Below are 26,117 nucleotides of genomic sequence, written 5' to 3'. Positions count from 1 at the left end.
CACGTGTGTTATTTATACACGTGTGTTATTTTATACATGTGTGTTCCTGAAATAACCCCAGCAGGAAGAGGGAGGCGCTGACCTCCTGCTGAGCTTCAGACTTTAACGGTCCGGATCCAGATGACAGAGAGGAGAGTCAGTCTGAGAACCAGGACAGCAGAACCTCCTTCGGACTGATCCGGACCTCCAGCTTTAACTAGAACCAGATGCTGATTCGGAACCAACTTCTCCGTTTTCCGTCTCATTCGCCTCCGAGGCTCCGTTACCGGGACTGAGGACTTATTTACCGGGACTGAGGGGTTTATTTACCGGACCACGGTTACCCGAAGGCTTGCCAGAAGAACAAAGAAGAACTTTAACGGAACTTCCCGGATGTTTCCCTAACAGGAGGTTTTCTCCTAAAAAGTTCCCAGCAGAGTTTCAGAAAAAGACGCAGGAAAGCTGCGCCTTGGAGAAACTCTGAGGAAGAGGAGGAGGAGGAGGAAGAGCGGCGCCTCTCTGGACGGTCATATGGTTCTTGTTTGGACCACATGATCCCCCGGAGAACCTCTGGAGAACTCCGGAGAACCTCTGGAGAACTTCTGTGCGCTCAGCTGCGTTAAACGTCTCCTGACCCTTTAGAGTCGATCATCTGGATTTAGTTCTTCTAAGAGAGTCTGAGGAGGATCCAGGAGGAGAATCCGTGAAGGAGAACTTAGTCCAGCTGGTAGTAAACTTCACCGAGCTGTTGGATCATCAGGATTTATGTGGATTTCGGATCTATCCTGACTTGTGTAGAACTGAAGCCTCTCAGCCTCCTAAGCTCCCACATTAACCCCTTCCTCCACCAGAACCAATCAGGAGCCTCCGTCAGTCTCACCTGTGGGCGGGGCTCGGTGGGAGGAATGCAGGTGATGAAGGTGAGGAGTGAAGCTTCTCCTCCTCCTCCATGCGGTGCCTCCTCCTCCGGGCCGCCGGGACGCTGCTCCGCCGCCGGTCCCTGTCCGGTCCGCTGCTGCTGCTCGGTGTGGCGGCGTGTCTGTTCTACCAGAGCCTGACGGCGGCCCGGAACCACCGGGGCTCCGGTCCGGTCCACAGCAGCAGCAGAGGGAGGTCCGGACGGCGGCGGAGGACGTCCTGATGGAGACCCGAGAGCTGGTGTGTTCTCTGGAGGACCTGCGGGCCCAGGTGAGTCCCACGTTCAGCCATGACGTCATCACGCAACTCAACCAGTCTGATTAATGGATGAGATGAAATCCAACTTTTAACTGGAATTATTCAAATTTAAAAAGTATTTTACAGCTAAAAATGGACAAGAGAAACAAAACGACAAAAGTCAGAAAAAACAGGCAAAAAACCAAACAAAAACAAGACAAATATTATAAAACAAGAGAAAAAGTTTTGCAAAGTTCTCTTGATTTTTCATGTTTTTTAATGGAAGGACCAGTGCATGTTCTAAATATTCCCACGGCTGTCGAAATAATTGATGTCTGTTTGTTCATGCTGTTGTTGAAGAAGTTTTTTTTTGCTGATGTTTTCTTTCTAACGTGTTCAAAGGTGAAAACAGAATGTGGAATGGACTGGACTGGTTGTGTCGCTCTTCCTGTGAGCTACTGGAGCTAAATGAACTAAAATATACAGCGTCAGGCGAAACAAAACTGTGGAAGACTAGAACTGCGGAAGAAGAATTGAAAATAGTTCACCTCTGAGTATGAGCACCACCGTCCGAGATCTAACATTATTTTGGCTCATGTCATAGAACAGAAAAACAAAAAAACTCTTGTCATGAAGTTTTTTCTTCACTCGTCCTGTCATCTCACTTTCTATACACTTCTCTCCTATTTTTTCTTTGGAAGAACCTTTTTTATTAATTCTTATGTGTAAAAACAAAAAAAAAAGACTAAAAATCAGACAAAACGCTACAAAGCGACAAACAACACAAGCAAGACAATAGGGAATACAAATGACAAAACATGAGACAAATGACAAAATATTTACAAAATGAGACAAAAGACGACAAAAGAGAAGCAAATGAGACAAACAAAACAAAAGAGAAAAAGTTTTCACAAAAAATGGCAAACAACAAAAACGAGACAAAAGGGACAGTCAGAGAAACAATGGGTCCAATTAAAACGATCATTTAAATTATTTTCATTAAATAATTTCCTGTTTAATTAAACTGCAGATAAAATTTAGTGAAATCACAGAAATATTGTAACTTTTTGTCGTTTTTGTTTAGTTTCATGTCGTTTGGTTGCGTGTGCCTCATTTTTGTAATATTTTGTCTTGTTTTTGTTGTTTTTTTGCCATTTTTTGTCTTGTTTCGTGTCTTTTGTCTCATTGTTTGTCATTTAGTTCATACTTTTGTGTTTGTTCCTTTTTGAATATTTTGTCTAGTTTTTGTGGGGTTTTTTGTACTTTTTTGTTCCTTTGGTTGTTGCTTTGTGTCTCATTTTTGTACTTGCTCTAAACCAAAGGGACCACTAGGGGTTTGTGTTGTTTCCAGGTTGTTTAATGCTGTGGTCTTTCTGGCTTACTGGTCTGATTAGTGTGACTTTCCTGGTCTAAATATTCAGTAGATCTTCTCTGCACCAGTTTTCTGGTATGAACTTCAGAGTCTTTGCGGCTCTTTGTTGACTATCTTTAGATCTGGCGTCTGATTGGCTGTTAGACTTCTCCAGCAGCTGACTGACAGCAGAGCCGACCAATGGGCCGCTCCGCTGCCGGTATGTGCTGGGGGTATTTTAAGTGAGTCTCCTGATAGAAGTATTTGGATCCGGTTTCTGACAGATAAGTGAGTGTGAGGCGGCAGCGAGGCCGTTAATCTGCTCCGTTTGTTTTTGGTCTGTTTTAGTACGGCACTAAAACTCCGTCAGCTGCTCGGCTTAGAGCAGCACAAACCCACTTTATGAGTGTTGTTCAGAGGGAGGGGCGTCAAACCCTCAACAGGACGACACACAAAACTACACAAAACTGCACTGTTTCTGTGTTTTCTGCTGTCTCATTGGGTCCTTAGTCCATTTCTGGTCGCTTTGTTTCTCATTTTCATAATTTTTTGTCTTATTTTTGTTGTTTTTTTGTCTGACTTTTGTTGTGTTTTTTTGTCTTTTTGTCTTATTTTTGTTGTTTTTTTGTCTTTTTTTTTGTCTGACTTTTGCTGGTTTTTTGTGTTTTTTGTCTTATTTTTGTCTATTTTTTGTCTGACTTTTGTGTTTTGTGTCTTGTTTTGCTGTTTTTTGTATTTTTTGTGTGATTGTTCCCATTTTGTGTTGCATTTTTGTTGTCTTGTCGTTTTTTGTCTCACTTTTTTGTTTCTCGTTTTCGTAAATTTTGTCTTGTTTTATTGTTTTTTTGTCTGACTTTTTTCATTTGTGTCTCGTTTTGTAATATTTTGTTTTGTAATTTTTGTCTTTTTTGTCAGATTTTTATCGTTTTGTGTCTCATTGTTTTTGTGTTCTTTTGTCGACCAAACAACAGTATTAATTCCAGAACTTCTCATGTAAATATGCAGTTACAGACTGAAGGACACCTAACATAACTGTTAAAACAGTTTGAATGGAAACCCTGAATAAAAATCAGCTTTAGAGGAATTAACTGAATAATACAACAAACAAAAAGGAGGTAAATGGTCAAAAAATATTTAAAAAAGCTGCCAAAATATAAAAATGATAAGAGATTAACACATTATCTGGTTTTAAAACTTGTATTTTACTTAATATTGAGTTTATTTGTTGTACATTTTACTTGTTTTTCTCTGTTTTAAACCATCAGTAAACAGGAAGTGGATTTATTCCAACTCATTTATGTTATCTAAACATCCGACCATTTTTTTCTCAAACTAATCATTCATTTTTAGAGTTTAAGATGTCAGAACGTGCTTATATTCGTTTAGTTGTTATTCTTACTGGTTCCCTGAACACCAAATGATCTGATCTGAACCATTGAATGCTGAGTGAGGAACCTTCAAGGTCTTAAACTTCCAGGATCTTTAGAATCTTTTAGAGTTTTTGAGGATTTTTCAAGATCTTTTGGATGTTTCGGGGGTCTTTGTGGTCCCTTCTGGTCCCTTCTGGTCTACGTTCCAGGTTCTGTTCTCTGACGTTCTCCAGTCAGATGTTCTCATCTGTCAGCTGTTCTCTTCTCTGGTTTCTGTCCGACAGCTTCCAGTCAGTCGGTCTGGATTTACTGCCGAGAGCAGATTCACAGGATTTCTATAGAGTCCTGCAGAGTCCATGACTATCTAATCAGCGTCCTGTTTGACGAGGTTTGATCAGATTATTTAAAGTCTCTTTGAGAGATGTCAACTACCCTAAAATTACCCAGAAAACATAGAATCCATCCCATAATTATATACCAATGATTTTAACCATCTGGTTAAATTTAAATGTGTTTCATCCAGTTTAAATAAATAAATACCTTTAATATCTCATTAAAGAACCTCAGATCTGAGCGTTAAAATCGCTAACCCTGAGGACCTCTGATGACTCAGCGTCTGGTTCTGTCGTCATGACGACAGCAGTGTGATTGGCAGCTGACAAACAGGTGAGGCGTTATCTACGCACTGTTGGACAGATTAGAACCTGGAGAACGCTCTGTGTCTTTGTGTTCGTCTGTTGTCATTTTCCCTTTGTGTTCATTTTGGTGTTTTTTTTTCTGTTTGCTACTTTTGTGTTAATTTCTGTTCTTCTGAGGTGTTTGTGTCTTGTGTGTTACTTTTTTCGACTCTTCCTGTAGTTTGTGTCTTTTTACAGTCGTCCTGTTTATTTTTGAGTTCATTTATGTCTTTTTATGTTAATTTAGCACATTTGTCTCTTTGTTTCTTTGTTTTTGTGGTATTTTGGCTTCATTTATGTTCATTTACTGTCTTTTTGTGTTGATTTTGGTGTGTCTGTGTCATGTGTGTGTGTGTTCTTTGGTCTTCGGGGGTTCGAGGCTGATCTCTTTGTTCTGGTTTGTTTCCGTTCTGAGTTTTTGACCTCGACAGGAAGAAAAACAGAAAACTGGAGTTGAATGTAAAACAGATGGAGAACAGAACCTGCTGGTTCTGGTTCTGAAACAGAACCCTGCTGTTCTGGTTCTGTTCCTTCATATCCTTAGAAGACAAACTGTTGGTTCTTTTTCTCATGTTCTTAAACTGCTGGCTTTGGTTCTGGTTCTGTTCTCCTTCTAGTTCTGGTTCTGGTTCCGTTCTGATTCTGGTTCTGGTCCCTAACCTCACTCTCTGTGTCCCCTCAGGTCCCAGGTCTCGTCCAGAGGCTCCTCCCCTCCAGGCAAGGCGCCGTCAGGGCCGTGGTTCTGACGGGTCGGAGGTCGTGGTGGGACCCGAGGTCCAGCTGTACCAAGAGGGTTCTGCAGCAGACGGGCTTCCAGGTCCAGCGAGCCGATACGCAGAACCAGCAGCTTCCTGAGACCGGGTCAGTGAATGCACCGCGGTGCTTCAGGGCCGCAAGGAAAAACAGACTCAGTTATAGATGGAAGAAGGTAGTAATGTAGCTTTAGTTACTCCAACTGTAGTAATCAGATTACTTCTAACGCAGAGTATTTACTCTGACGTCAAAACTACAACCTCTGGTTGCTTTGGACAAAATTCTGTGTAATTTTAGGAACTTTGGTGTCATTTTGAGTCGTTTTGGACAAATGTTTAGTTGTTTTAAAACACAGTTTGACTCATTTGTGAATCACGTTTAGTAATTTTGGACACTTTTGGAGTCATTTAGATTTTTTTTTGCTGTTTTGAGTCATTTGGGACGAGGTTCCAGCCATCTGGAGCTCATTTGAGCTGTCAGACGGTCCATGGTTCCAGACCTGACAGCGTTCTGCTGTTCACAGCTCAGTTAGTTCTGATTTGGAGCTGAATTTTTCACTTTGTCTCATAAAGTGGTTTGTTTTGATTGTTCAGAGAGAAGAACTCTCCTGTCCAACAGTCCTGATGAATCTCATATCTCGGTGTAAGAAGTTGTTTGTCAGTGAAACATTCCCAACGTTCCTGAAAAAGCTCCGGTTCCTGGCAGTAAATTTCAGACATAAATAAACGGTGTGTGGTCGACGTCCGGCCGTCTGCTGAGTGTGTTTGAGGTCCACTGTTTCTGGGTGGAGATTTCCTGACAGCAGCTGGAACAGACTGTTAGTGTTCAACCGTAGAACCAGAACAAACATCAGCACGGTCTAACATTAAAAACAACAAATCAGTCCAACGTGTTTCACTAAAAACTCCTTTATCTGAAGTTTAAAGTCTGTTCTCTGTCTTTTTAAACTTCTTTTCCTTCCTCGGGCCTGAAAACAGCTCCGTCCAGAAACCACAGCAGAACGTTTCCTGTCGGTCCACAATCACTTCCACATGTTTGTCCATATTTGGTGGTGGGTTCTCCCTCTGTGCTCCGCCATTAGAACCCACATTCCTGCTTCTGCTCAGGAGGAGAAACCAAACGTTCTGCTTCACGTCTTTGGTTTCTAGTGAAGCTGCTTTTTTACAAGCCGTTTACTGCAGTTAATGACAAAAATAACCGGAAAAATTAACACAAAACAAACAATTAAACACAAAACTACACACAATAAAACTATTAAGATGATTCAGAAATAAACTTATAAATAGATAAAACATAGAAAACTTTATAAAAAATGCTAAAATAACAAAGTCACTTTAATTAAAAATAAAACTTTTATTTTGTAACAGCCTCCTGTCTCTGTGGTTGTGACTTCCTGTCTGTCTCCATGGTTACAGGTGACGGTGGGTGAGCCTCCTGCTGTGTCTCAGTTCTTCGGAGCAGAGCTGTCTGAGGAGGATTTCTTTTCTCAGCTGCAGCGTCATCAGACGGTGAGACTCACCTGTCCTCAGTGACCTCACCTGTCTGGTGACATCACAGCTCACCTGTTGATGTGTGTCCTCAGGTGAACCTGCTGCCTGGTCTGATGGAGGCGTTCTCTGATGCAGGTGGAGGTGTGTGTCGCTTCTACAGCAGCTTTACCGCCGACAGGTGAGTCTGTCCAGGTACATCCACAGCAGGAGGCGGAGCTAAATGCAGCGTGTCGGTCAGGTGAACATGAAGAGTCTCCGATCAGCTGATGTTTGGAATTAAGCATCAAACTCTGACTTTAACTCGTTTGTTTGTTTATGTCAGGATCTGATTTACCCATGAGGCTGCACTCCTGTGGATCGACCAATCAGAAGCTGCAGATTCCTTCAGACAGGTGAGATGATTTTTACACCTGGACAGATTCAACAGCCTTAAACTCCGAGTGTAGATTCTGGTCCGGTTCTGATCTGGTTTCTGGTCCAGTTCTGGTTCTGGTCCAATCTGATCTGGTTCTGATCCGGTTCTAGGCTGATTCTGGTTCAGTTCTGTCCTTATTCCGACCTCGTTCTGGTTTGGTTCCAGTTCTGATCTGGTTCTGGTTGGTTCTGATCTGGTTGTGGTTCTGTTGTGGTTCTGGTTCTAGTCTGGTTCTGGTTCTGGTTCTAGTCTGGTTCTAGCCTGGTTCTGGTCTCCAGGCAGGTGATGCTGTCTGCTTCTGTTTCTCTGACAGTGACTCACCTGTGGAAGCTCCACCTCCTGCTCTGGTTGCCATGGTGAATGTTTACGTCCTGGTAACCTCAGTGACGCCTCTTACCTCCTTCCTGCATGACATCAGTGTGGTAATGACCAATCAGCAGCGAGGGTTCGACCTGTGAAGGTGAAGCACCTGGAAGCTCTTTGTTTGTTTGTTGGTTTGTTGTTTTCCCTGTCATCTCACCCTCGTCTTCCTCTCAGCTCCGTGACTTCCTGCTGCAGCAGCTCAGACCAACAAACTCCCATCAGGCCTTAGGTCAGGTGAAGCAGGTGATAGGTGAGGTGCTGCAGGCGGCGACAGCCAATGAGACGCAGCGACAATCGCAAGTGAGTTCTGGATTTTAGAACCAGTTTTTTACAGGAGAACATGTTTATATTTCAAAATAAGACTTATAATACAAAGTATTGTATATTTTTATCGCCCCCTGCTGGCTGATTATTATATTTTTATATTTTTGTTGCCCCCTGTTGGCTGATTATTATATTTTTATCGCCCCCTACTGGCTGATTATTATATTTTTATATTTTTGTCACCCCCCTGCTTGCTGATTATTTTTTTTTATCACCTTCTGCTGGCTGATTATTATATTTTAAATTTTTATTGTCCCCCTGCTGGCTGCTTATTGTATTTTTTATTATTTTTGGCACCCCTGCTCTCTGATAATTGTATTTTTATATTTTTGTCGCCCCCTGCTGGATGATTATTATATTTTTATGTTTTATCGCCCCCTGCTGGCTGATTATTATATTTTATTTTGTCGCCCCCTGCTGGATGATTATTATATTTTATATTTTTGTAGCCCCCTGCTGGATGATAATTAATTTTTATATTTTGTCGCCCCCTGCTGAATGATTATTATATTTTATATTTTATCGCCCCCTGCTGGCTGATTATTATATTTTTATATTTTTGTCGCCCCCTGCTGACTGATTATTATATTTTTACATTTTGTCGCCCCCTGCTGGATGATTATTATATTTTTATATTTTTGTCACCCCCCTGCTTGCTGATTATTTTTCTATCACCTTCTGCTGGCTGATTATTATATATTTATATTTTTATCACCCCCTGCTGGCTGATTATTATATTTTTAATTTTTTTATTGTCCCCCTGCTGGCTGCTTATTGTATTTTTTTATTATTTTTGGCACCCCCTGCTCTCTGATAATTGTATTTTTATATTTTTGTCGCCCCCTGCTGGATGATTATTATATTTTTATGTTTTATCGCCCCCTGCTGGCTGATTATTATATTTATTTTTGTCGCCCCCTGCTGGCTGATTATTATATTTTTACATTTTTGTCGCCCCCTGCTGACTGATTATTATATTTTTATATTTTTGTCGCCCCCTGCTATCTGATTATTATATTTTACATTTTGTCGCCCCCTGCTGACTGATTATTATATTTTTATATTTTGTCGCCCCCTGCTGGCTGATTATTATATTTTTATATTTTTATCGCCCCCTGCTGGCTGATTATTATATTTTTACATTTTTGTCGCCCTCTGCTGGATGATTATTATATTTTTATATTTTTGTCGCCCCCTGCTGGATGATTATTATATTTTTATATTTTTATCGCCCCCTGCTGGCTGATTATTATATTTTTACATTTTTGTCGCCCCCTGCTGGCTGCTTCATGACCCTCTTTGTGTTCCAGGTGTGTCCTGTGTTTCCAGCTGCTTACCTTCACTCTGCTGTTCAGTGGTTCCGTCTCACCTGTGGTCGTCCAGGTAACAGTACCTCATTATTACCTCTGTGTTTTGGTGTAAACTGCCCCGCTGGCTGCAGACCACAGAACTCGGAGAACCCAGAACTCGGAACGTGTTTTGGAAACAGAACTCTGACGGATTCCAGACAAAGCTGTAATTGGAGACGCTTTGCTGATCAGAGCAGGAATTCAACCCATGAAGGAGGCCGTTGTTCTGCAGCAGAACCTTACTGGGCCTCAAACACAACAAACGTGGCGTTTGTTGTGACCCCCGGTAGAACTTCATGTTCCACAAAGGTTCTAAGAGCGGAAGGTGTAGTTCAAGTTCCCAAAATGTTCTTCTTAAATGCAAGATTACTAAAGATGTTCTAAAAGTGTTTGGTGAAAACGTTGTTAGACTGATATGTTCTAACGTTCTCAGAACCAAATGTTTCCCAGAGAACATTCTTCATGTAACATTGTGGAATATTATCGGAACGTTTTATAGGTTCTATAATGTGTTTCCTCAACAACATCCCCAAAACAGTGAAGAACATTGTACCAGAACGTTCCACCTGAGTTACTATATCACATTATAGGAACATTTTACGGAAGAACGTTCTACGATGTGTTCCACTCAACAAACGGGTCAAATGTTCCACCTTTAATATGTCGCATTGCAGGAACGTTATAAAACGTTCTATAGAAAAAACATTCTCGCCTACAGCTTTGAAAACGTTCTTCCTTTGTCTTTATGGGACATCTGAAGAACGTTTTACAGAAGAACGGTCTATAATCAGTTCCCTCGAGAACAGCCAGAATGTTCCACTTTTGTTAATACATCACATTACCGGAACGTTTTATAGGGGCGGGGCTACCTCAGCTGCTTTCTGATTGGTCGGCAGGTGTGTGATGTTTTTCTGCTGCTCTTCAGGTGAACTCTGATTGGACGTTTTCTTCTCTGAGCGACGAAACGTTTGAAGGACAAATAACCAAAGATCTGATCCTGGAGGACGTCATGAACTTCCTGCTGCCGCTCAGAGCACACCTGAAGGACACACACCTGAAGGACACACACCTGGAGGACACACACCTGAAGGACACACACCTGGAGACGGACACACACCTGGAGACGGACACACACCTGGAGACGGACACACACCTGGAGGACACACACCTGGAGGACACACACCTGGAGGACACACACCTGTCCTCCTCAGAGACAAGGGAACAGGTGAGTCCACAAGTTAATGAATTAAATTTGTTTAATGAGTTTTATTGAGTCTGTTGATACAAGAGATTAAAAATAAATCAATAAAAGAAATGAGTAATTAAATCTGTTATCAATAAACAGTTCAGATAATTCAGTGAAATCAATTAACCAATCAGAAAATCAATAATAAATAAAGATTTACCTAAATTAAATTAATGTCCAGATGAACATTTCACTGTTATAAATCAATAACAAATTAAAGCAGAAATAAATCTAACTAATAAATCGAATAAATTCACATATAAAATTTTTTAAAATGTCTGAAATAATAAATAAAAATTACATAAATTAAATGAATATGTATTCAATTATTTAGATGAAATTAATATTTTCAAACAACTGGAAATAATAATAATAATCTAATTAAAAACTGAAATAAATACCAGTAAATAAACCAGGAATTAACAACTTACAAAATATATTAAAATAAGCAAAACATAACATAAATACAGATTAAAAGTTAATAAAATAATAAATTCTACAAATAAACAGATGAAGAAATTGGTAAAAATAATAAATAAATAACCAATAATAATGTGTATGTAAATGTTGAAATAAAACATAGACTTTAATGGAAATAGTTGATGAAGTTAATGCAATAAAACATTTTTCTCTTGTTAATTAAATTTGTTTAAATTTATTAAAAAATCGTTTAAATTCTCTAAACTGATCTTTAAAATCTGAGGACAAAGCAGCAGATCTAAAGCTGTAAAAACATTTAAATACAGAATTTATTTTGATTTTTATTTCTGTGATTTTTGTATTTTAGTGAATTTTACAAAGAAAAACACCAAGAATAATTGAGAAACAAATAAACCTGGAATATTGATGATAAAACATGAAGTGAAGGAAGCAAACAGTTTTATTTTTCGTTGTTTGGTTCTCAGCTCGGTTCCTGCAGAACAACTGAATGTTTGTCGGAGAACCAACTTCTGCTGCTGCTGCAGTTTCAGCAGCAGATTAAAACTCCGTCAGCGTTTCAGCCGGTAGGTTCCAGCTTCTTTCTTCTTCTTCTGTGGTGTTTTACTGCCTCCTGCTGGTCACGTAGATCTGGTGACTCAACTTTGACGACATAAAAACACAAAAAAGGAGACCAAGAATAGTTGTGTCTCAGTTTTGTTGTGGTAATTTTAGGGCTTTTGGGGAAAATATTCCATCTTTGTGGTAGTTTTGTGCCTTTGTGGTTGTTTTGTGTCTTTGTGGTTGTTTTGTGTCTCTTTGTGGCTGTTTTGTTCCTCTTTGTGGTAGTTTTGTGTCTTTGTGGTTGTTTTGTGTCTCTTTGTGGTTGTGTTGTGTCTCTTTGTGGCTGTTTTGTGCCTCTTTGTGGCTGTTTTGTGTCTCTTTGTGGTAGTTTTGTGCCTCTTTGTGGCTGTTTTGTGCCTCTTTGTGGCTGTTTTGTGTCTCTTTGTGGCTGTTTTGTGCCTCTTTGTGGTTGTTTTGTGTCTCTTTGTGGCTGTTTTGTGCCTCTTTGTGGCTGTTTTGTGACTCTTTGCGGTTGTTTTGTGACTCTTTGTGGTTGTTTTGTGCCTCTTTGTGGCTGTTTTGTGACTCTTTGTGGTTGTTTTGTGACTCTTTGTGGTTGTTTTGTGTCTCTTTGTGGCTGTTTTGTGACTCTTTGTGGTTGTTTTGTGCCTCTTTGTGGTTGTTTTGTGTCTCTTTGTGGCTGTTTTGTGACTCTTTGTGGTTGTTTTGTGTCTCTTTATGGTTGTTTTGTGCCTCTTTGTGGTAGTTTTTGTCTCTGATGATGTCATTTCCTGTCTCCAGATCTCTCCCAGCATTTCTTCTTCGTCTTCTTCGTCTTTCGGTGTCTCTGACCTTCTCACCAGGATCAGGAGTTTCTACGAGCTCCAGACAAACATCAGCTGCAGGTGAGAAGATCAACGCTGTCAGCTGATTGGCTGTGTCTGAACTCTGTGACATCACTTCCTGTTTCCTGCAGGACTGACGAGGCGGAGGAACCGACCAATCAGCAGCCGGCTCAGTCGTCTTCACAGGACGAAGGTAAAACTCAGATTTAGTCCGATCTGAACGATGTCTGGGAGCTGCTTCTAATTATTATCAATATCATTTAATATCTTTTATTCATGATTTATTTGTCTTTTTAAAGATGAAGTCAAGCTTTGAAATCAACATAAAACAACTTTATCGTCCACATTAGTAACAGAAAATAGCTTTTTACAAATATAATCATGCATGTTCTGTTATTATTTATCAGTGCAACTCTTTTTAGCATTTTTATTTTTGGTATTTACTATTGTAATATTATTATTAAATATATGATTATTATTGTCATGATTTATAGTCAGTACTACTACAATGCTATCTACTATTATAATTATTAATATTTACATTTTGTTGTTTTTTATTTACATTACTGTTCTGAGTTTTTATTCTGCTTCAGTTTTATGATTTGTTGTTTTAACTTTTTGTTTAGTGGTTCTTATTAGATATGTAGTTGTTCTTTGTGCTCGTTTTGAGGATTTTTGTGGTCGTTTTATGGCTCTTTTTGGATATTTAGTGGTTCTTTGTGCTCGTTTTGAGTTTTTTGTGGTCGTTTTATGGCTCTTTTTGGATATTTAGTGGTTCTTTGTGCTCGTTTTGAATTTTTTTGTGGTCGTTTTATGGCTCTTTTTGGATATTTAGTGGTTCTTTGTGCTCGTTTTGAGGATTTTTGTGGTCGTTTTATGGCTCTTTTTGGATATTTAGTGGTTCTTTGTGCTCGTTTTGAGTTTTTTGTGGTCGTTTTATGGTTCTTTTTGAATATTTAGTGGTTCTTTGTGCTCGTTTTGAGTTTTTTTGTGGTCGTTTTATGGCTCTTTTTGGATATTTAGTGGTTCTTTTTTCATTTTGTGATTCTTTTTGGTTGTCTTGGTCTTTTTGTGTTCATTTTGGGGGTTTGTGGTCGTTTTGTTGTTCTTCTTGGTCATTTTATGTTTTTTGTGTCATGTTCTGATTGGTTCTGCTGTGTTCCAGGTTCCTGTGTGGACCCGCACCTCCGACAGATCTACACTGACCCCGCCCTCACCTTGACTCCGCCCTTCAGTCCTCAGGTAAAGGAGTATCAGGCCGAGGTGACCTTTGACACGGTGACCATCAGAATCCGACCAGAACCGATGAGTTCAGCCTGCAGGGTTCACCTGGATGAGCACCGAGGACCCAGGTAGGACCAGAACCAGAACCAGGACCAGGACCAGGACCAGGACCAGAACCACAACTCTGAGGGTTATCTTCATCGTTTCTTCCCTCCAGGATGGCAAACTTCCCGGTCGGCCTCGGCAAGAGCAGGATCAGCATCCTGGTGACGGACGGCGCCGATCCGGAGCCCGTCGTCATGACGATCTACACCGTCCACGTGTTCCGGGAGAGCCGGCCCAGCCTGCCCATGTTTGGAGATCATGTGATGTGCAGCTTCCTGCAGGTGGGTCAGCTGCTTCCTGATTGGCTGATTTTATTAAGGGATTATCTTTAGAGATGTGGTGAAGGATTATTGATCCAATAATCGATCAGGTGATCGAGTCACCTGTAGTTAGTCGGTTGTTAGTGGCTCTTTGTTGCAATAATTAGTGAGCATCATGTCGTTATAATCCCGTTATTATCTCGTTATCATCTGGTTTTGAGCTCATAATTTGGTTACAGTCCTGTTATTTGTTATCTTCTTCGTTATTATCTCCTCAGTTTAGTTTTGATCTTTTATATTTTCTCGTTATTTTCTCGTTAGTATCTCCTTATTTTCTTGTCGTAATCTCGTTATTATCTCATTGTCTTGCTATCTTATTATCTCATGTTCTTGTGTTTTTGTTTTGATCTCATAATTTGGTTACAAGCTCGTTCTGATCTTATCTCACTATAATCTCATTATTATCTCATGTCCACATTGCAATTTAGTTTTGATCTCATTATCTTCTCGTTCTAATCTTGTTAATATCTCTGTATTATGTCGTTGTCTTGTTATAAGCCTAATATGTTCTCATGATCTCGGTATCTTCTCATTATGTCCTCACTATGGTCTGTCCTATCTGTCATGTCATGATCTCGTTATCTCCTCATTTTCATCTTGTCTTCTTGTTATCTTCATGATATTTTTAACTTCTCCTGATTTTCTCATCGTGACCTCGGTTTATTCTCGTTATGGTTTTACTTTCTAATTAAGATCTCACAGTTTTTCTGAATATTTCTGTAATAAATTGAGCTCAGACGTGTTCTGAGGAGAACGAATGTGAAGCTGAGTTGACGTTTGTGGTTCCTGTCGGTTCCCTTCTGGTTCTGATGCTGTGCTTCTTGTTTGCTGGTTGATTTTTGGTCTCTGGCTTTGATTTAACGTTTGGCTTCGGCTCGTGGTCCGGTTCCTCTGAGAACGTTGCTGGCAGAGAACCCGGCTGCTCCTTGGTTCTCCTTTAAATTCTCCTCACAGCCTCAGCCACTTTCTTCAGATTTGAGAGTTTAGATCAGACATTAGAACCCTTGTTATTTATTGATGGCGCTACAGTTTGAACTAATGAAGGTGTTAGAATCTCATTATCTCCTCATTATGATCTCATTATCCTCCTGTCATAATCTTGTTTCCCAGTATTGTCTCGTTATGTTCTCGTTATAAACTTATCTTCTTGTAATCATCTCTGTATGATCTTGTTGTCTTCTCATGATCTCATTATGATCTTATTATGATCTTGTTGTGATCTTGTTATGATCTCCTTATGATCTCTTCATCTTCTCCTTTAATTCTTGTTGTCTTCCCAGCATTATCTCTATCTCTATCATCTCTTTATCTCCTTCTTGTTTTCTCAATATGATCTTACCATAATCTTATCTTTACAGTATAATCTTCTTATTACAATCTCTTTATTTTCTCATATAATCTCATTATAATCGTGTAATTTTCTTGCTACAACCTTGTTTTAATCTTTTTATGATCTTTTTGTCTTTTTGTTTTGATTTCTTATCGACTGGATCGCGGTTTTACCTCGGTATAGTCTTGTCACGATCTTGTTGTCTTCTTTTTTATCTCTTTATCTTCTTGTTAAATTCTTGTTTTCTTCCCAGTATAATCTCAGTATAATCTCTTTATGTCCTTGTTGTTTTCTCAGTATGATCTTACCATAATCTTGTTGTCTTTTCAGTATAATCTCATTAATGTCTTGTGATGATCTAGTTTTCTTTTCTTCGTGTTATCTTCTTGTTAAAATCTCTTTATCTTCTTAAATAATCTCATTATAATCTTGTTTTTATCTCACTATGATCTTATCTTCTTATTTTTATTTCTTTATCTCTTGTTAAATCCTTATTTTCTCCCCAATATAATCTCAGTAATATCTCGTTATCTCCTTGTTGTTTTTTCAGTATTATCTTATTAAAATGTCATTATTTTCCCAGTATAATCTCATTATCTTTTTCTTCTGATCTAGTTATCGTCTCATTAAAGTCTTTCTATCTACCTGATATTATCTCAATATAATCTTGTAATTTTCTTGTTACAATCTTGTAATCCATTGTTCTAATCTCAATGTAATCTTGTTATGATCTTTTTTATATCTCTTGTTTTCTTCTCTTCATCTCCTTGTTTTGATCTTATTATAATCTCATTATTATCTCGTTATGATCTTGTTGTATACTTGTTTTGATTTCCTTCACCTATCGACATAATCTCAGTATCTTCTCGCTATCTTATCTTCTCGTTATTGCCTCATCATAATCTCATTATCTTTTTGTTCTTCTTGTAATCTCATTTTATCTTGTTTTCTTCTCGTTTCGATGTCTTTGTCTTATCAACGTTTTCTTGGTGTGATCTTGTCACAATCTCATTATCTTTTCACTATAATCTCATTATCTCTTCATGATGAACTCATTGTGAACTTGTTTTAATTTCTTTATGAGTTCGTTATTTTTAAAAATTTCATTTCAGTTCAGTTTCAGTCATGTAGCTCCTCACAGTCGTTCACATAGAAGGTGAAGACTGATTTGAACAGAACAAAAGTTTTGTCTTAACTGGTTCTGAACATGTTTATGATCTCAGCAGCCTCTCGTTAAGTTTCCGTCCTGTTTTCTTTCCGCTATAATCTTCTTTACATCTCGTGTTAATGATCTCTTTTTGATCTCATCTTCTCGTCTCCTCATTTTCATCTCATTATCTCCTCGTTTGGATCTCCTCGTGGTGTCGGTTTGAATTATCTCGTTCTGATCCTGTTGTGATTATTAAATCTCTGGTTTATGAGCTGATAAACGGCAGCGAGCTTCATCTAGAGGAAGAGCGGCTTCGCTCTGACTTCCTGACAGATTTTCTCATGGATCTGATTCGTTCCTTCTGTCGGTTGTTTCGCTGCAGCTGTTTCAAATTTCGCTTTCACAGTTTTTCTTTGTGTCAAAGCGTCCCGTCATCAGAGAAGAGCTAGAGAAGATGGTTTTCTGTTATGGGATGTTTCCCTCAGATGTTTTCACAAGGACAAAGAACAAATGAATATTTCTGACCATCAAGAAAACACAACAATTATCTCTTACTACAAACCAGCTGCCATCAGCGTCTGCCAAGAAAACAGAAGAAAGTTTGTCCACGTTTGGGTTTTCCACTGAGTTCTGGAGGCGGATAAATCTACGAAATACAAGGAATTAAAGAGACACAACTCATTTTGTGGACTTAAAGGTCTCAAAAAGACAGAGTTCTTCTCTCCTACAGAAAATAGAGTGATGTTAAAGTGCTTATAGAGGCTGTAGAAATGTAAATATCTGTAGGATGTTGTTCCAGGTTTGGTGACACTTGGAAAAATGTTGGACATTTTTGTGAAGGCAAAACAACAGAAATGAAACAAACCGTCACAAGAGACACAAAATAAGGCACATAAAATGAAAAATGAGAAGAGAGAAAACAAAAAATGAGACTCAAAAATTAGACAAAATCAAAACGCCAAAATCACACCAGAGTTTCTAGTGAACAAAGTAAAAACCTGAATTTTCTCAAATTTTGCCAAAAATCATACAAAGGTTTACCACAAAGACTTAAAAATTCTTCCAAGATTTCTCAAAATATTCCATAAATACTTCAAAATGTTTCCAAAATGACTTACAACTTGTTCAAATTTATTCAAAACTACATCAAAATATCTCAAAATGTCACACCAGAGTTTGTACAGAAGAACAAAATGAAAATCTGAACATCAAAAATGACGCACAACTTCCCCAAAAGAACTTAAGATGTCAAAATCCGCACAATACCTATTTTATGACAGATTTTAAAGTATTAATGTGTACTTTGTAGTTTTAAGACATATTTTATCGTGATAAGATATATTTTATTGACATGTTTTATGATGCTGAGATGAACTTTTGTGATTTTAAGACGTACTTTAGAGCATTGAGTTGTATTTTATGACCTCAAGATGTATTTTACGATGTTAAGACACATTTTATGGCATATTTCATAACAATAAGACATATTTTATATGAATCAATCTGAAAGCAGGAGTCTATGATGAACATCTGATACCTGAGGATGAAATGAAGCTCGTTCTGGAGTCTGTGTGGCCTCAGGTTTGGACGCCTCAATTAGAGCCGGACAGATGAAGGTGGTTCCCCGAGGTCAGCGGTCCCCCCCCCATCGGCTTCTGGAGAACACAGAACCCATTGATGCTGGGGCTTCTTTGAAGTCCTGAGAAGATGAAATGAAAGCTGCTGCTGTCTGTTCGCTTCGCTTCACCGGTGGCTTCACGAGGTTCAAACGGCGACGAGAAGCTTCGGTTAAAGAGTTCAAGTTGAAGCGAGTTCTGATTTATTAAACTACTAGGAAACTGTAGGGTCAAACCTATCAAATTTAAAACTAAAACCAGCAGATTTGACTGAATTTTCTCTGCAGCTGATCCAGTGTGTTAGATTCTCTTCACTTATTTGTTATTTGGGACCCAAAACATCTCCAAGCTTCTCTATCAGGACCATGCATTCACCTGAAACAGACGGACAAAAGTGGAATTTTGAGTTTCGTGTCTTCAGACCTGAAAATGTTCCTATTTTCACTCTAAAAACAACCTGAGAAGCCGTTTTAAAGGTTCAGTATCTCAAAAAAAATACCCTCCGGCATCCATGATGTTTGGTGAGGACATAGATGAAATAGTTTCCATGACATCAGAAAGATTGAATGGATCCAGTAGAGGACACATTTAGAATTATTGACTCTTGAAGATGGAAGAAAGTGCAGAATTTTCAAATGCTGGTGGTCTAGTGTCCCCATAAAGTTCCTGTAAGTGTTTATCTATGGATGGATCCATGTTTCGACTAAAATCCAGTCTTTGGTCCACATTTCTCCAACTGTTGAGGCTCAAACATCAGTAGAATTTAGGGGTGCACCCGAATATCCCGAATATCCGAATATTCATTCGCTACAGTGGTATCCGGATATTAATTTTGGCATCCGAATATTCGTGTTCGTAGAGGTCTAGATGTTCGTAGGGGTCCAGATGTTGGTAGAGGTCTAGATGTTTATAGAGGTCCAGATGTTGCTAGAGGTCTAGATGTTTATAGAGGTCTAGATGTTGGTAGAGGTCTTGGTGTTTGTAGAGGTCTAGGTGTTTGTAGAGGTCTAGGTGTTTGTAGAGGTCTAGATGTTGGTAGAGGTCTAGGTGTTGGTAGAGGTCTAGGTGTTGGTAGAGGTCTAGATGTTGGTAGAGGTCTAGGTGTTGGTAGAGGTCTAGGTGTTGGTAGAGGTCTAGGTGTTGGTAGAGGTCTAGATGTTGGTAGAGGTCTAGATGTTGGTAGAGGTCTAGGTGTTGGTAGAGGTCTAGGTGTTGGTAGAGGTCTAGGTGTTTGTAGAGGTCTAGGTGTTGGTAGAGGTCTAGGTGTTTGTAGAGGTCTAGGTGTTTGTAGAGGTCTAGGTGTTTGTAGAGGTCTAGGTGTTGGTAGAGGTCTAGATGTTTGTAGAGGTCTTGGTGTTTGTAGAGGTCTAGGTGTTTGTAGAGGTCTAGGTGTTGGTAGAGGTCTAGATGTTTGTAGAGGTCTAGGTGTTGGTAGAGGTCTAGATGTTTGTAGAGGTCTAGGTGTTGGTAGAGGTCTAGGTGTTTGTAGAGGTCTAGGTGTTTGTAGAGGTCTAGGTGTTGGTAGAGGTCTAGATGTTGGTAGAGGTCTAGGTGTTGGTAGAGGTCTAGATGTTGGTAGAGGTCTAGGTGTTCGTAGAGGTCTAGGTGTTCGTAGAGGTCTAGGTGTTGGTAGAGGTCTAGATGTTGGTAGAGGTCTAGGTGTTGGTAGAGGTCTAGGTGTTCGTAGAGGTCTAGGTGTTGGTAGAGGTCTAGATGTTGGTAGAGGTCTTGGTGTTCGTAGAGGTCTAGGTGTTCGTAGAGGTCTAGGTGTTTGTAGAGGTCTAGGTGTTGGTAGAGGTCTAGGTGTTGGTAGAGGTCTAGATGTTGGTCGAGGTCTTGGTGTTGGTAGAGGTCTAGGTGTTGGTAGAGGTCTAGGTGTTGGTAGAGGTCTAGATGTTGGTAGAGGTCTTGGTGTTGGTAGAGGTCTAGGTGTTGGTAGAGGTCTAGATGTTGGTAGAGGTCTAGGTGTTGGTAGAGGTCTAGATGTTGGTAGAGGTCTAGATGTTGGTAGAGGTCTTGGTGTTTGTAGAGGTCTAGATGTTGGTAGAGGTCTAGGTGTTGGTAGAGGTCTAGATGTTGGTAGAGGTCTAGGTGTTGGTAGAGGTCTAGGTGTTGGTAGAGGTCTAGATGTTGGTAGAGGTCTAGGTGTTGGTAGAGGTCTAGGTGTTGGTAGAGGTCTAGGTGTTGGTAGAGGTCTAGGTGTTGGTAGAGGTCTAGGTGTTGGTAGAGGTCTAGATGTTGGTAGAGGTCTTGGTGTTTGTAGAGGTCTAGATGTTGGTAGAGGTCTAGGTGTTGGTAGAGGTCTAGATGTTGGTAGAGGTCTAGGTGTTGGTAGAGGTCTAGGTGTTGGTAGAGGTCTAGATGTTGGTAGAGGTCTAGGTGTTGGTAGAGGTCTAGATGTTGGTAGAGGTCTAGGTGTTGGTAGAGGTCTAGGTGTTGGTAGAGGTCTAGGTGTTGGTAGAGGTCTAGATGTTGGTAGAGGTCTAGGTGTTGGTAGAGGTCTAGGTGTTCGTAGAGGTCTAGGTGTTCGTAGAGGTCTAGGTGTTGGTGTTAGATCAGCAGAGTTAGAAGCTGCTTCATGTTGTCTTTATGTTTAATTTAAGAACATCTGAGGCTGATTTTTCAGAACGTTTTCGAACTGAAACAGGAAATGAAGCTAATGCAACACACATCACCATAAATCTCCATGTTTATGGAAACTGAAAGCAACCAGAGAAAACAAAGTATCATCATTCCTCTGTGGATTTATGTTTCTTATTTACGGAAAGGAGGTCGTCAACAGCCAGCTGAGTGTTCTGACAGTGTCTCTTTTATTTTTTATTTTTTGAGGGTGAAACTAAATGTTCCCTCTAGAAACACATGAAAGTCTGAACTCCACCACAGTATTCGACAGAACTTCTCCATGTGTTACTGGTGAATAAATGGTCCTGACAGTGAAGCATGGAGGTGGAAGTGTTGGTCTGATGAAGAAAGTAAGATTTAGAATGAAGCTGTTTGCTTTATTTTAAGCCCAAAACAAACATGAGCACAGTATTTGATTGTTTTTCTAAATGTACTTTAGCTTCCAGAAGTCTTTTCATGTCCATTTACTGGACATTAGTAATTAACCTCATAGATCTAAAACCTGTACGGCTTCTACCACTGTCATAGAAACATCCACCAAGTTAAAGAAGGGTGAATAATCCTGTAAAAGTAGGAACCTGTTGATCTGTGAGTGTTCTAGCTGCTGTTCAGTCATTCTTCATTCCTCACGTTTCCAGCTCGTTGTTTAATTTCAGTCCACAGATGTAGTTCCTGAGGTCTTTATCCAGACAGTCTGTGTTGTTCAGGAGCTGCAGCTGCTTTTATCTGGATTGTTTCAGGTGTTTTCGGTGGATAATTTGAAGCTGTGGAAGAGTTGTGTAGATCCGTTGAACCAGCAGGTGGCAGCAGAATCTCAAGCTCTTGAGAAGTAACAGGACAGTTTAGACAGAATAAATTCAGGCCCCAAAGTAGAAACTAAACCGAGTCAAACTGTGATTTCAATCAGTGTAACTGAAGAACAGCAGAAACTTCTCAGTTCTGGACCTATGGACTGACTCTATCTATGTCTGCATCATGGCTCCACGTGGAAAAGACCTGAACAAACGAAGGGAACAAATCTTTGTAATTTGTCCAAAATTCCTAACAATGATCCTCAAATGACTAAAGATTTCTCCAGAATCAACCAAAGATTGTCCAAAACTGCCTCAAATGTGTCACGCTTTGTCCAAAATAACTAGAATAAAATAAAGTGGCAGAGACTATGTGCAAAAGACTCAAAATTGGACCAACCTGATTCAAAAATATGTCAGAAATGACTTGAAACTTGTCCAAAATGGCTCAAAATGTCTTTAAATGATTTGAAATCTGTCTCAAAATAGTCAAACTTGTCTGAATTGACTCAAAACATTTTAAAAAGGCTCAAAATAACTCAAGATTTGTCAAAAATATTTAGAAATTGTCCATTTCCAACCCTGACCATTGTCTGGATTGTTCCCACTATGGTTCCTGCTTTTATTAAGTACTTTATTGTTCTAAGGAGAAGTAATCTGATTACTGTGAGGTCATACGGATTAGAAACTTTGACTTTTAGTTTATGACACATTTAAGTCACTGCTGTTGCTCTAATAACGATGACATCATGTTTTCTAATGTCATTGATATTAGAGAACATGGTGTCATCGTTATTAGAAAACGTCCTCGTGATTAGAGAATTATTAATATTCTACAGTGAATAAAAACAGAAGATCTGATGTTAAACAGGGTTGTGTGTCTGTGTGATGTTGTGTCTGTTCCAGTTTGTCTGCTTGTGTTTCTGGATCTCTTCCTGCTCACTGAACCGTCAGATTCAACCTTTAATCTGATTTAGTTCTGTTTGAAGTCTGAAGAGTTTAAATCTCTGGAACTCTAAGTTCTGATCCAGAACCAGGAAGTTCCATCACCAGTAGAAAGATGTTCCACCTCCATCAGTAGATGTTCCACCACCATCAGTAGATGTTCCACCACTATCAGTAGATGTTCCACCATTAGTAGATGTTCCACCACCATCAGTAGATGTTCCACCACTATCAGTAGATGTTCCACCACCATCAGTAGATGTTCCACCATCATCAAATGTTCCACCACCATCAGTAGATGTTCCACCATCATCAAATGTTCCACCACTATCAGTAGATGTTCCACCTCCATCAGTACATGTTCCACCACTATCAGTAGATGTTCCACCATCATCAAATGTTCCACCTCCATCAGTAGATGTTCCACCTACATCAGTAGATGTTCCACCTCCATCAGTACATGTTCCACCACTACCAGTAGATGTTCCACCACTATCAGTAGATGTTCCACCACCATCAGTAGATGTTCCACCACCATCAGTAGATGTTCCACCACCATCAGTAGATGTTCCACCATCATCAAATGTTCCACCTCCATCAGTAGATGTTCCACCACCATCAGTAGATGTTCCACCACTATCAGTAGATGTTCCACCATCAGTAGATGTTCCACCACCATCAGTAGATGTTCCACCACTATCAGTAGATGTTCCACCATTAGTAGATGTTCCACCTCCATCAGTAGATGTTCCACCATCAGTAGATGTTCCACCATTAGTAGATGTTCCACCTCCGTCAGTAGATGTTCCACCACCATCAGTAGATGTTCCACCATCAGTAGATGTTCCACCACCATCAGTAGATGTTCCACCACCATCAGTAGATGTTCCACCATTAGTAGATGTTCCACCATCATCAGTAGATGTTCCACCTCCATCAGTAGATGTTCCACCTCCATCAGTAGATGTTCCACCACCATCAGTAGATGTTCCACCATTAGTAGATGTTCCACCTCCATCAGTAGATGTTCCACCACTATCAGTAGATGTTCCACCATTAGTAGATGTTCCACCTCCATCAGTAGATGTTCCACCATCATCAGTAGATGTTCCACCACTATCAGTAGATGTTCCACCATTAGTAGATGTTCCACCATCATCAGTAGATGTTCCACCTCCATCAGTAGATGTTCCACCTCCATCAGTAGATGTTCCACCACCATCAGTAGATGTTCCACCACTATCAGTAGATGTTTCACCATTAGTAGATGTTCCACCTCCATCAGAAGATGTTCCACCACTATCAGTAGATGTTCCACCACTATCAGTAGATGTTCCACCATTAGTAGATGTTCCACCTCCATCAGTAGATGTTCCACCTCCATCAGTAGATGTTCCACCATTAGTAGATGTTCCACCATTAGTAGATGTTCCACCATCATCAGTAGATGTTCCACCACTATCAGTAGATGTTCCACCATCATCAGTAGATGTTCCACCATCATCAGTAGATGTTCCACCACTATCAGTAGATGTTCCACCATTAGTAGATGTTCCACCATCATCAGTAGATGTTCCACCATCATCAGTAGATGTTCCACCACTATCAGTAGATGTTCCACCACTATCAGTAGATGTTCCACCATTAGTAGATGTTCCACCATCATCAGTAGATGTTCCACCACTATCAGTAGATGTTCCACCACTATCAGTAGATGTTCCACCATCATCAGTAGATGTTCCACCATCATCAGTAGATGTTCCACCACTATCAGTAGATGTTCCACCATTAGTAGATGTTCCACCATCATCAGTAGATGTTCCACCATCATCAGTAGATGTTCCACCACTATCAGTAGATGTTCCACCACTATCAGTAGATGTTCCACCATTAGTAGATGTTCCACCATCATCAGTAGATGTTCCACCACTATCAGTAGATGTTCCACCACTATCAGTAGATGTTCCACCATTAGTAGATGTTCCACCATCATCAGTAGATGTTCCACCACTATCAGTAGATGCTCCACCACTATCAGTAGATGTTCCACCATCATCAGTAGATGTTCCACCATTAGTAGATGTTCCACCATCATCAGTAGATGTTCCACCATCATCAGTAGATGTTCCACCACTATCAGTAGATGTTCCACCACTATCAGTAGATGTTCCACCATTAGTAGATGTTCCACCATCATCAGTAGATGTTCCACGACTATCAGTAGATGTTCCACCACTATCAGTAGATGTTCCACCACTATCAGTAGATGTTCCACCATCATCAGTAGATGTTCCACCACTATCAGTAGATGTTCCACCATCATCAGTAGATGTTCCACCATCATCAGTAGATGTTCCACCACTATCAGTAGATGTTCCACCATTAGTAGATGTTCCACCATCATCAGTAGATGTTCCACCATCATCAGTAGATGTTCCACCACTATCAGTAGATGTTCCACCACTATCAGTAGATGTTCCACCATCATCAGCAGATGTTCCACCACTGTCAGTAGATGTTCCACCACTATCAGTAGATGTTCCACCACTATCAGTAGATGTTCCACCATCATCAGTAGATGTTCCACCATCATCAGTAGATGTTCCACCACTATCAGTAGATGTTCCACCATTAGTAGATGTTCCACCATCATCAGTAGATGTTCCACCATCATCAGTAGATGTTCCACCACTATCAGTAGATGTTCCACCACTATCAGTAGATGTTCCACCATTAGTAGATGTTCCACCATCATCAGTAGATGTTCCACCATCATCAGTAGATGTTCCACCATTAGTAGATGTTCCACCATCATCAGTAGATGTTCCACCACTATCAGTAGATGTTCCACCATTAGTAGATGTTCCACCATCATCAGTAGATGTTCCACCACTATCAGTAGATGTTCCACCATCATCAGTAGATGTTCCACCATTAGTAGATGTTCCACCATCATCAGTAGATGTTCCACCATCATCAGTAGATGTTCCACCATTAGTAGATGTTCCACCATCATCAGTAGATGTTCCACCACTATCAGTAGATGTTCCACCACTATCAGTAGATGTTCCACCATTAGTAGATGTTCCACCATCATCAGTAGATGTTCCACCATCATCAGTAGATGTTCCACCATTAGTAGATGTTCCACCATCATCAGTAGATGTTCCACCACTATCAGTAGATGTTCCACCATTAGTAGATGTTCCACCACTATCAGTAGATGTTCCACCACTATCAGTAGATGTTCCACCACTATCAGTAGATGTTCCACCATTAGTAGATGTTCCACCATCATCAGTAGATGTTCCACCATCATCAGTAGATGTTCCACCATTAGTAGATGTTCCACCATCATCAGTAGATGTTCCACCACTATCAGTAGATGTTCCACCATCAGTAGATGTTCCACCACTATCAGTAGATGTTCCACCACTATCAGTAGATGTTCCACCATTAGTAGATGTTCCACCATCATCAGTAGATGTTCCACCACTATCAGTAGATGTTCCACCACTATCAGTAGATGTTCCACCATCATCAGTAGATGTTCCACCACTATCAGTAGATGTTCCACCATCATCAGTAGATGTTCCACCACTATCAGTAGATGTTCCACCATCATCAGTAGATGTTCCACCACTATCAGTAGATGTTCCACCACTATCAGTAGATGTTCCACCATCATCAGTAGATGTTCCACCATCATCAGTAGA

The 26,117-nt window shown here is 40.0% G+C and overlaps 1 protein-coding gene across 1 annotated transcript in view; it reads left to right on the top strand.

Annotated features, from left to right (window-relative positions):
• Nucleotides 1-407: 407 nt before the first annotated feature.
• Nucleotides 408-26,117, top strand: part of cped1 (cadherin-like and PC-esterase domain containing 1) — a 35,373-nt gene continuing 9,663 nt past the window's right edge. Inside the window, 17 exon segments of the mRNA XM_051946519.1 lie at nucleotides 408-1,057; nucleotides 1,060-1,167; nucleotides 5,215-5,393; nucleotides 6,716-6,762; nucleotides 6,765-6,793; nucleotides 6,868-6,937; nucleotides 7,098-7,167; nucleotides 7,504-7,628; nucleotides 7,631-7,650; nucleotides 7,728-7,849; nucleotides 9,188-9,260; nucleotides 10,152-10,451; nucleotides 11,378-11,476; nucleotides 12,255-12,358; nucleotides 12,430-12,491; nucleotides 13,464-13,650; nucleotides 13,740-13,908. Of these exon segments, the coding sequence (XP_051802479.1) occupies nucleotides 929-1,057; nucleotides 1,060-1,167; nucleotides 5,215-5,393; nucleotides 6,716-6,762; nucleotides 6,765-6,793; nucleotides 6,868-6,937; nucleotides 7,098-7,167; nucleotides 7,504-7,628; nucleotides 7,631-7,650; nucleotides 7,728-7,849; nucleotides 9,188-9,260; nucleotides 10,152-10,451; nucleotides 11,378-11,476; nucleotides 12,255-12,358; nucleotides 12,430-12,491; nucleotides 13,464-13,650; nucleotides 13,740-13,908 (1,893 nt within the window). The 5' untranslated portion in view covers nucleotides 408-928.

Source organism: Acanthochromis polyacanthus, chromosome 1 (assembly GCF_021347895.1).
Source record: "Acanthochromis polyacanthus isolate Apoly-LR-REF ecotype Palm Island chromosome 1, KAUST_Apoly_ChrSc, whole genome shotgun sequence".
NCBI lineage: Eukaryota > Metazoa > Chordata > Actinopteri > Pomacentridae > Acanthochromis > Acanthochromis polyacanthus.
The sequence above is the reverse complement of the archived record's forward strand: the minus strand, read 5'-3'. Positions and strand labels throughout refer to the sequence as shown.